At 37.2% G+C, this 12,111-nt stretch overlaps 1 protein-coding gene across 1 annotated transcript; it reads right to left on the minus strand.

The window, feature by feature from the left end:
* Nucleotides 1-5,055: 5,055 nt before the first annotated feature.
* Nucleotides 5,056-5,997, minus strand: LOC138073255 (olfactory receptor 4K14-like). Its single transcript, XM_068964852.1, has one exon. The coding sequence runs from the start codon at nucleotides 5,992-5,994 to the stop codon at nucleotides 5,056-5,058; it is 939 nt and encodes a 312-aa protein (XP_068820953.1). The 5' UTR covers nucleotides 5,995-5,997.
* Between the last annotated feature and the right edge of the window lie 6,114 nt (nucleotides 5,998-12,111).

Genomic DNA, 12,111 nt, shown 5'->3' on the forward strand with positions numbered 1-12,111 from the left:
TTATTTTTTTCAAAATCATACTTGGCTTATGTGTACCTATCCCTTTTTTAGGTAAATGTATAATTCTTATGTAAAAGAGAATGCTGCAGTTCACACACTAAGTTTTTGCTCATTTCTCTCCAAGCTAGATGTTATGTAGAAATTAGTCTAAACCAACCAGTCCATTCTGAAGGAGATCAGCCCTGGGATTTCTTTGGAGGGAAAGATGCTAAAGCTGACACTCCAGTACTTTGGCCACCTCATGCGAAGAGTTGACTCATTGGAAAAGACTCTGATGCTGGGAGGGATTGGGGGCAGGAGGAGAAGGGGACGACCGAGGATGAGATGGCTGGATGGCATCACGGACTCGATGGACGTGAGTCTGAGTGAACTCTGGGAGATGGTGATGGACAGGGAGGCCTGTGTGCTGCGATTCACGGGGTCGCAAAGAGTCGGACATGACTGAGCAACTGAACTGAACTGAACTGAACTGATTATAAAATGAGATCATAGCAGTTTAACTAACAGAAATCAAATTCTGGGGACAATGTATTAAAATGGAGCTCCCTGGTGGCTCAGCGGTGAAGAAACTGCCTGCCAATGCAGGAGACCAGGGTTCAGTCCCTGAGTCAGGAAGACCCCCTTGGAGAAGAAAATGGCAACCTACTAGAGTATTCTTGCCTGAGAAATCCCATGGACAGAGGAGCCTGGAGGGCTACTAGTCCATGGGATTGCAAAGAGTCAAGCATGACTTAGCAACTAAACAACAAAATAATGGTGTTAAATAAGATAAGAATGGTGACGTTTGGTCTTCTGTATGTGCACGTGGATTTTTTGAATAGCATTAAAGAGTTAGAGATATTCAGTATATCTGAATTTAATGTATAGAAAAAAAATCACAGGGCTGAATACCAAAGCACACAAATTCCATTACCTTTTCGTCTATTAACTGACCTGTCACAATCTTATTTCTTCATCTGATATGGAAGAATATTGGATTTCCATCTCACCATTTTATTAGAAATAATAAATGAGATAATATAGGCAAAAATACTCAGCTAAGCACAGAGCTAAGTAGACCCATGACCTCTTACTTATGTGTTCTGCAATGATCTAAAAGACAGAACATGTAGCGTAGGAATTAAACCCATGGACGTTGGAATCAGAAAATTATTGTGTTTGAATATTGGATCTGACTTCAGCATATTAACTTTTGCCAACATGTTAAATGTCCATATCATTTAATATTAGTATCTCTAAAATGGGGATGGTAATTGTATTAATGAGCCAAAAAGCAGGTTTAGTGTTTTCAAGGAAACTCCATGGATATGCTTCCAATGGAATTCTAATTAATTTTTACTAATGTGTTTGTTAATAGGTATTGTGTCTGCCTATAATGTGGGAGACCCAGGTTTGATCTCTGGGTTGGGAAGATCTCCTGGAGAAGGAAATGGCAACCATTCCAGTATTCTTGCCTGAAGAATTCCACGGACGGAGGAGCATGGTAGGCTACAGTCCATGGGGTCGCAAAGAGTCGGACACGACTGAGTGAGCTTCACATTCCTTTTTCACTGGTATTGGTCTAAATGATATTTATCAATAGGCATTAAAATGTCAGGAGATACTGGTTTTCCTTGAAGATATTTTGCTGTCATATTTTATTAGACATAGATTCCTTTGTTCTCCATTTACTTTTTAAACCAAAGTTCTAATATTTTTTTCTTCTCTTAATGTCATGAGAATTCAAAGTAGAGATCTCATAATAAATGGCCAGGGGACTCAGTTCACTGAATCATCAAGGGTCCAAGCTTGCTCTGCTCTTCACAGGGTAAGTCAATGACTGAGAGACAAGGTGTTGGAATCAACAAGAGACTTTATCAGGAGCTAGCTGGCTGACTGAGAAGATGGTGCTGGCACCTCAAAATAATCATTTTGTCAGGGCCTGGTTGCCAGGTTCTTTTATGGATCAGAGATGGGGTGGGGAGATGAGGAGACAATGTAAATACTATTCAATCCTTGCAAACATCCCCCAGAATGCCAAGCCTCAGGCAGCGGAATGTGTTGGTTTCACTTCCTTATGGTCTGTCACAGGCAAGCAGCTCAGGTTATTTCCTCAAGGCAGTCCACTATTCATGCTTACAAAAGTGGCAAGATGAGAGTTAAAGTTACAGAAGCAGATACAGCATAAATTCAAAATTAACCTTTCCCAGTTGCAAGGGGTCACCAAAAAACTGTTGTTAGTCCTGCAGTGGTTCTAAGGAGTACTAACCACAGAGATCAAAGTGGGAAACATTTCTTAAAAGGGCTCAATTATAGAGAAAATATTGTTTTCTGAGCTCCTTTTTTTTTGAGAGATCAGATTATATGGGCCAGTATAATATAAGTGACTAGTGTGCTAAAATTATCAGCTGTTTTCCTTATATGGGTAAGTCAGAGCACCTCTGCGACATTACAACAAATCTCCCACTCCCTCTTTCCTCTGACTCTTCATTTCTGTTTTCAATTCAACAAACATTTGCTGAACCACTACAGGTGCCAGCCTTTCCAAAGGGAAGTTAGTATTTCATTCCAAGTTGCTTGAATTGCTTTATGTACCTTGATTGTTTCTTGATTTATAGGGAACCTTTTGGGTCTGGACTATATTTCACTAGGAACTTGAAGTGATAGTTGCTCAGTCGTGCCTGACTCTTTGTGATCCTATGGACTATAGCCTGCCAGGCTCCTCTGTCCATGAAATTCTCCAGTCAAGAATACTGGGGTGGGAAGGCATTCCCTTTCTCCAGTGATTTTCCCGACCCAGGGATTGAAACGAGTTGTCCTGCATTGCAGGCAGATACTTTACTGTCTGAGCCAAACAAGTGGAATACACATATTAGAAGGACAGAGGAGGGGATAAAAAGCCTCCAATTGACCGGGTCCAGCTTATCAGTCCAAATGGTGATTACGTCTTTGTGATGATCTTCCTCAACACCATCATGAAGTGGATGCTATCTTACTATACAAAGCTTTAAATTGAGATGCAAAAAGAGTATTTTATTTTCAAGTGGAAATCATACATAAAAGATTAGGTTTAGGCAGGGCCACAGGCATAGAGAAGTTACATTAACTTATGACTCAATTCATTCAACAACTACTACTGTCCAGTTGCCTTCCTTTGCCCCCAATGTACACCTATAGTTAACACAGGAATTCCTTATAATGAGTAGAATGAAAATTTAAAATTTGGGGCTGAACATATAGATGGTTTTGCATGATATGTTGGTAGCAACTAGGAGAAAAAGGCTACAGCTTTAAAGTCCCAATTTATTGAAATATTGTGGTTGAATATAACTTAGTTGTGGTTAGTATTTGGGCTTCCCAGGTGGTGCTAGTGGCAAAGAACCCACCTGCCAATTCAGGAGATATAAGAGATTCGGGTTTGATCCCTGGGTTTGGAAGAGCCCCTGGAGGAGGGCATGGTAACCCATGCCAGTATTCTTGCCTGGAGAATCCCATGGACAGAGGAGCCTGGTGGGTTACACTCCATGGGACTGCAAAAAGTTGAACACGACTGAAGCAACTTAGCATGCACATTGTCAGTATTCTGATTATGGTCCTGAAAAACACTAATAAGAAATTCTCCCATTTGAAAGAAATGCAAGCAGTGTATTTGGTTGTCCACTTTGTTTGGCTAGAAGCATGCATATATACTGATTCATGAAAAGTTATTAATGGTTCGGTTACATGGTCAGAACTTAAAGTAAATGGAATTGGAAGACTGGTGGCAAAGAATTCCTGGGGGAGAATTGGTGGTAATTGATCTCTCAGAATGGGCACAGATTATGAAAAATCTGTGTCTCGTGTATTCTTACCAAAGGGTATCCATTATAGAAGAAACTTTAGTAGTAGACTAATAAATTCTATGCATGCTAACCTATTTTTCCAGCCACCTCCAGTGCTTGCTAAATGGAATTTAGTACAAAATAACCATGGTCAGAAATCATTTATTGCTAAACACTGCATTTCATCAGGTTTATTTTATAGCAAAGCAATTAGCAACAATGGTTATAGAAGTGGATTTGTGGGGTCATGGAATTCATGGATCATAACATGTACTTCAGTTCAGTTCAGTTCAGTTCAGTTCCGTTCAGTTCAGTCACTCAGTCATGTCTGACTCTTTGAGACCTCATGAATTGCAGCATGCCAGGCCTCCCTGTCCATCACCAACTCCCGGAGTTCACCCAAACTCATGTCCATCGAGTCAGTGATGCCATCCAGCTGTCTCATCCTCTGTAGTCCCCTTCTCCTCCTGCCCCTAATCCCTCCTAGCATCAGAGTCTTTTCCAATAAGCCAACTCTTCCCATGAGATGGCCAAAGTACTGGAGTTTCAGCTTTAGCATCATTCCTTCCAGTGAACACCCAGGACTGATCTCCTTTAGAATGGACTGGTTGGATCTCCTTGCAGTCCAAGGGACTCTCAAGAGGCTTCTCCAACACCACAGTTCAAAAGCATCAGTTCTTCGGTGCTCAGCTTTCTTCACAGTCCAACTCTCACAACCATACATGACCACAAGAAAAACCATAGTCTTGACGAGATGGACCTTTGTTGGCAAAGTAATGTCTCTGCTTTTGAATATGCTGTCTAAGTTGGTCATAACTTTTCTTCCAAGGAGTAAGCATCTTTTAATTTCATGGCTGCAATCACCATCTGCAGTGATTTTGGAGCCCCCCAAAATAAAGTCTGACACTGTTTCCCCTGTTTCCCCAGCCATTTCCCATGAAGTGATGGGACCAGATGCCATGATCTTCATTCTGTGAATGTTGAGCTTTAAGCCAACTTTTTCACTCTCCACTTTCACTTTCATCAAGAGACTTTTTAGTTCCTCTTCACTTTCTGCCATAAGGGTGGTATCATCTGCATATCTGAGGTTATTGATATTTCTCCCAGCAATCTTAATTACAGCTTGTGCTTCTTCTAGCCCAGTGTTTCTCATCCATAAAACATAAGATATAAATTGAATGCCTAGAATTTTCAACCTCTTTTATAAGGTCAGTATATTGTCAATTTGAAGTGTTTCCAGTGAGGTTTCTGGGCATTAAATATTTCCCTTGGGATATATGTAGTAGCTCCTGAATCTCTTTATCGCAGTTTTTATCTCTTTATTTCTCAGGGTATAAATGGCTGGATTTAGAAGAGGTGTAATAACAGAGTAAAACACAGCAAGAAATTTGTCCACCCAGGTGATGCTGAGTGGCCACACATAGATGAAGATGCAAGGCCCAAAGAAGAGCACCACCACTGTGATGTGGGCAGTGCAGGTAGAGAGTGCCCTAGATGTACCAGCTTTAGAGCTTTGGCGAACAGTAAGAAGAATATATGTGTAGGATATTAACAAAACTATAAAGCAGGTCATGGCTGGAACGCCACTGTCAGCATTCATTAATATTCCCAAGTTATAAGAGTTTATGCAGGCAAGCTTGATTACCAGTGGTATATCACAGAAAAAGCTGTCAATTTCCCTGGGGCCACAGAAAGGCAATTGCATAATCACAGCCATTTGACTCATGGCATGCACAAAGCCAATGGTCCAGGAAGTCACCACAAGCCCAATGCACTTTTGCAGGTTCATTATGGTTGAATAGTGGAGTGGCTTGCAGATGGCCACATAGCGGTCGTAGGCCATTACCACCAATAGCACCATCTCACCCCCTCCAAAAAAATGCACAAACAGGACCTGACACATGCAGCCTCTAAAGGAAATAGTTTTGTTCTCTCTGACAAAGTCTGTAATCATCTTAGGTGTGGTCACTGAGCAAAGCCACATATCAACAAAAGAAAGGTTGGCCAATAAGAAGTACATGGGAGAATGCAGGTGGGGGTCAGTGATGATTAAGATTATGATGGCAATGTTTCCAAATACAATGATCAAGTAAAGCATAAAAAACATCAGTAAGAGTAAGACCTGCCTGGTCCATGAGTGACAAAGTCCCAGAAGCACAAATTCTGACACTACAGACAGATTTCCTGCATCCATTTAATTCAGTGTGTGCTCTAAAATAACCAGGAGAAAAGACAGATTTTTCAGTTAGTGGAATGGGAAAGGATACTTAATCTTTAGAAATTGGCTGGAATTCTATCTCAATGAAGCTTAAATTCATTGAAAATTAACATCTATATCTGAAAGTGAAAATTTAATTGGGAAGACAAATATTGGGAAAATACTCATAGTATGATGACCAAAAGAGAAGTAAATGCCTAAAATCTGCTTTCCAAGATAGAGTCCTTATAAATGATTAATTAAGAGGATATTCTCACAAAGAACAAGTGAGAAAGGTGGATAGCAAAGTGAAATGCTGAGAAAAGATTGTAGTGTCACTGAGAAACTAGTTTCAGTCTACTTCCCCAGTGAAAAGAATCTGAGTGCAGGACCAACAACTGTTACACTGTAATAACTATGATTTGAGTAGTCTACTTAGGAAGATGATGGTGAATAGATCCTGAAGTCCAGAACAAATGCCATGGCACAAAATTACAGTTTCTCTCTATTATGCACACTGATTTCTTTAAGCCTCCTTTGAGTGTCTTCTATAAGACATCATTTAATTAAAAATTTTCCTTATTTATCTACATTATATATCAGAACAATCTTTAGGAAAAAAGCCATATAATAAATACCAGACATGATAATTTGCATGCAAAATCAAGCACATAATTTATCATTATTTAAGATCACAAGTCAATAGAATTCATTTAGTTAACTAAATCTATTAGAAAAAATGTCTGGAGACTTATGTGAGAAAGGGAGGTTAACTCAGACGCAGGTTCTGTTTTGATGACATCTGAATGAACGTTCCTTATAACTCAAGCTTATGAGTAGAAAATATTTACTTTCAATTATATCAGTAGATGGTAGGAAACCCCTAGGTTTTGAAATATTACCGTAAATATATAAAAAATATTTTCTAAGATTACAATAAGCTACAGACATGTATAAGCAAAGTATGTCTTTGTTAGTACTGACTGAACATAAAGTTAAAACTTCAGAGATCATCAATTACTGACCTCTAAATAGAATAAAGATACAGCTTATGTTAATCCTTAAGTACATTAAGAATTCCTCTCAAGCTGAATGGTGGAAATATAACTGTGTATCTCCGAAAGTGAAAGTGAAAGTCACTCAGTCTTGTCTGATTCTTTGTGACCCCAAAGACTATACAGTCCATGGAATTCTCCAGGCCAAAATACTGGAGGGGGTAGCCTTTCCCTTCTCCAGGGGATCTTCCCAATCCGGGGATTGAAAACAGGTCTCCCACATTGCAGGTGGATTATTTACCAGCTGAGCCACAATGGTCTGTGTCTCTCTTCCCTCTCTATTTGTTTCCCTTGGCTTTGTTTTACTTTTTAGGTGCTGCATTTTCTTTTATCCTTTGAAATCTCAAGGGTGGTGCTAAGGAGAACAGGTGAACAATGAAAACTATTACCTCATCATGAGCACAGGTTTCCCCTTCCCTTATAATGTGAACTCAGAAGTATAAAGGATGGAAAGAAAAAATAATTTCTTCAAAAAATTAGATGACTCACACATGTGCTGTGAAAGGGAGAACATGTAATAATAGTCTCATGGCTTAAAGATAAATATATCCTCCATGATAGAGATATGTTTAATTTCTAAAGAAAGTATCCTATATTACACATAATAGACCTATGTCCCCTGAGAAATTTGAACCATTTGACCTTTACTTGGAAACTTAATTTTTGTCAAGATAAACCTGTCAAGATAATAGATCAGGATTAGTTTTCTATATATATATATATATATATTTTAATACCTCTTGGGATAAGGGATATAGAAGATAGCTAGTAGCAAAAGCAGAATTTCAACTGGGTTTGAGAGAGGAATCTCTTAAAAGATTAACATGTACATTGCTGAGGAACCATTTACCAAAAAGAAATGACAGTGTTTTTAAAATCAGTTTTGAACTTGTTAATATTTCATAATATTAGTAGACTGATTATATCAATTAATATCAATCTAACATTTGAGATAATTAGTAGAATAACCATGGCCTTTTAGATTAGTCAGATCTGGTCTAAACTCCAGCTTTATTACTTGTTGACCTTGTGATCTTGAGCTAAATTTATTTCTATTTCCATTTCCTCATCTATGAAAAGAGAACACTCAATCTAATAGAAAGTGAAGTCACTCAGTCTTGTCCTACTCTTTGCGATCCCATGAACTGTGGTCTACCAGGCTTCTCTGTCCATGGGATTTTCCAGGCAAGAGTACTAGATTGGGTTGCCATTTCCTTCTCCAGGGGATCTTCCTGACCCAGGGATCAAACCCAAGTCTCTTGCATTGAAGGCAGACACTTTACCCTCTGAGCCACCAGGGAAGTCCCCCAATCTAATAGACTTGTCTTCAAATGAGAAAACACAGAAATTACTTAAAGTTATCTGGTATTCAGCATATGTTTAATAAATACTAGTTATTTCCCCTCCTTATTAAATGATTAAGGCTCTTCAGTTTCCAAAGGTTTTAAGAAACAATCTTAGTTGACTGCCAATCACCTTCTATAACCAAAATATATAAAGTAAATTTTATTTAAAATAACTGATTACATTTTCTTTAAATTACATTAAGCAACTTTATAGGATATGGATGCAAAGGAAATATCAAGAAGCAAGAATTGCTTCTTGCTTTCCATAAGCTTAACAAGTTTTTCACCTTTTACATCTGCTTCTATCTAGGAAGTGTTTTGTATTTTAAGAAAGCCTTCAAGTACATTTTTTTAAAGTACCTTTAGAATCCTATAGCTTAGGGTCAGTTTTCACAATAAGAGGTAGTTATAACTTTGGGATTACTGAAAATGAAAAAAAAAATTAGGAGACAAATTGAGTTACCATTTTCAGAGTATTAAAATACAGCCAATCATTTTTCATCCCCATCTAGATGCAAGATCTTTCTATTAATTTTTTATAATAGCAATTCTAAAACTGTGATTATCAACACTTTTAATCTTACAAAGAGAAACTTGGACACAGAGTATTTAATAGATAGTCTGAGATATACACTAGGGAAAGTACACAGGGAAATTGTCCAAGTTCCTTTCTCTACCTAAAGCTGCCCTCTTTTCTTCCTAAGGTTATGAGTCTTAATCCTGTTAAACCCTATTAACCCTACAGTAACTTAGTACTGCATCACTTCTCACTGGATATATAATTATTTTTTCTTCTATCTTTATGCTGAAAGTTACCTTAGCATGTAGTACTCTCTCTGATATAAAACTCTTATCTTTTAAATGGGAAGGATCATTTAGCTAGGATAGCTGGAAGTTGCTCATAATCAAGTAGTTGTTATAATATTCAAAGAACTGTGATCTCTCGAAGCAGACTTGAGAGCACCTCTAAGGCATGGCATTATAATGGTATGCACACTGTTGTTAAAGTGACCATGGAAATTCCAGTAGGATAACTGATTATATCTTTAAAGGTTAGAAGCTAAACAAGTCATACTCAACTCTAAGCATAGTGGGCATGCATGAAACAGATACATAGAAATATTTTTAAAATTATTTTAAGGCAGAAAGTTCTAGAGAATATGAGATAACTTACTAAGACTATATTTTTCTGAGACCAGATTACTTTTTACTCTTCTCTTCTGATATATGCTTGAGATAACATCCACTGTAGAGTGGAAACAGTATCTGTGGGAGAAATTTCCCTCAGCCTGACATATATTCACCACTGGAAGGAATCCCTTGGGTGAATTTGTCCTATTATCTGTTCTAGACAGAACAAGAATCATGAAAATAATTTACAGTGTACATCTCTTAGGGACATTTTTGCTAAGAGCAGTAACTTTTACATATTCTGGAAATCAGAACTGGGAGTGAAGAAAAATCGCACATAAAGGAGCTAAGAATAGTGGTTTTTAAATTACTTTTATTTAACCTGTAAGTACTAAGATGTATTCTGCAGTCTTAATCTATAACTAGATATAAGTAATCAGACACAATTAAGATTTAATTCCAATTTTAGGAAACCGTTTCCTGACCAGTGTGTGATATATGACCACCAATAGAAAATCTTAATGTGAATGGCAAAATTACTCGTCTATTTAGAAAACATTCAAAAAAGATTTGATACCTACCTTTTTTAAACTCTCTAAAAACTTGGAGAGGGAAAATTCTCCAAACACGTTATTGAAACCAGCATTACTCTGATACCAAAACCTGACAAGGACATCACACACACACAAATTATAGGCCAATAACATTGATGTACATAGATGTAAAGTTCCTGAACAAAATATTAACAACTGAATCCAACAATTAATTAATTTAATCATATATTGCAGTCTAGTGACATTTATTCCAAAAATGTAAAGATGTTTCAGTATTCACAAATTTATCACTGTGACTTATTGCATTAACAAAAAGAGGGATAAAAATCAGATGATTATCTGAACAGAAGCAGAACTGCATTTGACAAAATCCAGCATCCATTAACAATAAAAACTCTGAACAAAATTTAAAATATTTTCCTCTAAGATCAGGAACAGAACAAGGATGACCAGTCTCCCACTATTGTTTAACATAGTATCGGAAGTTCTACCCATTAGCACTTAGGCAATAAAAATGAAAGTCATCAAAATCTGAAGAGGGCTTTCCTGATAACTCAGTTGGTAAAGAATCTGCCTGCAATGCAGAAGACCCAGGTTTGATTCATGGGTCAGGAAGATCTGCTGGAGAAGGGATAGGCTACCCACTCCAGTCTTCTTGGGCTTCCCTTGTGGCTCACTGATAAAGAGTCTGCCTGCAATATGGGAAACCTGGGTTTGATCCCTGGGTTGGGAAGATCCCATGGGGCTTCCTTTGTAGCTCGGGTGGTAAAGAATTTGCCTGTAATGCAGGAGACCCGAGTTCAATTCCTGGGTTGGGAAGATCCCCTGGAGAAAGAAATGGCAACTCACTCCAGTATTCTTACATGGAGAATCCCATGGATGGAGGAGCCTGGCAGGCTACAGTGCATGGAGTCACAAGAGTTGGACATGACTTAGTGACTAAACCAACCAACCAAAATCTGAAGAGAAGATGTAAAAATGTCACTATTTGAAGATTACATGGTACTATATATAAAGAGCTCTAAAGACTTCACCAAGAAACTGTAAAACTAGTAAATTAATTCAGTAAACTCAGAGAGTACTAAATTAATTTACAGAAGTCTGTTGCAGTTGTACACACTAATATCAAAGTGTCAGGAAGGTAAATTAAGAAAACAAACCCATTAAAAATTTCATCAAAAATAATTTAAAAACCTAAGAATAAATATAATTACAGAGGTTAAAGTTCTATATAGTAAAAACTGTCAGACACCAATGAAAGCAATTAGGAGATACAAATTAAAAAGATGATTTGTGTTCATGGATTGAAAGAACTAATATTGCTAAAATGTTCTTTTACCCAAAGGAATCTACAGATTCAGTGCAATCTTTATCAAAATTCTAAAGGTATATTTCACAGAACTATAACAAATAACTGTAAAATTTGTAAAAATCAAAAATAATCCTCAATAGCCAAAACAACCCTGAGAAAGAATAATAAAGCTGGAGGTATCATATTGTCTGATTTTAACTATCAAGCTATCGTAATCAAAATATTTTAGTATTGGCACAAAAACAGACACACAAGATTAATAAAACAGAGGTGAGAGTCCAGAAATAAACCCACATGAATATAAACAATTTGTGGCAAGAGAAAAGGTCATACACTGAAGAAAAATAGACTTCAATAAATGGTGTTGGGAAAATTGGACAGTCACAAGTGATAAAATAAAACTAGAGCATTATCTTTCACCATTCACAAAAATTAACACAATATGGATTAAAGACATGAGTGTCTTTAATGGAAACAATTCCATTCACCATTGCAATGAAAAGAATAAAATACTTAGGAATATATCTGCCTAAAGAAACTAAAGACCTATATATAGAAAACTATAAAACACTGGTGAAAGAAATCAAAGAGAACACTAATAGATGGAGAAATATACCATGTTCAAGGATCAGAAGAAACAATATAGTGAAAATGAGTATACTACCCAAAGCAATATATAGATTCAATGCAATCCCTACAAGCTACTAGTGGTCTTT

Source organism: Capricornis sumatraensis, chromosome 2, assembly GCF_032405125.1.
Source record: "Capricornis sumatraensis isolate serow.1 chromosome 2, serow.2, whole genome shotgun sequence".
NCBI lineage: Eukaryota > Metazoa > Chordata > Mammalia > Artiodactyla > Bovidae > Capricornis > Capricornis sumatraensis.

Excerpts from the sequence above, each read along its gene's own strand:
- LOC138073255 (XM_068964852.1), bottom strand. The coding sequence starts at position 5,994 with ATGGATGCAGGAAATCTGTCTGTAGTGTCAGAATTTGTGCTTCTGGGA.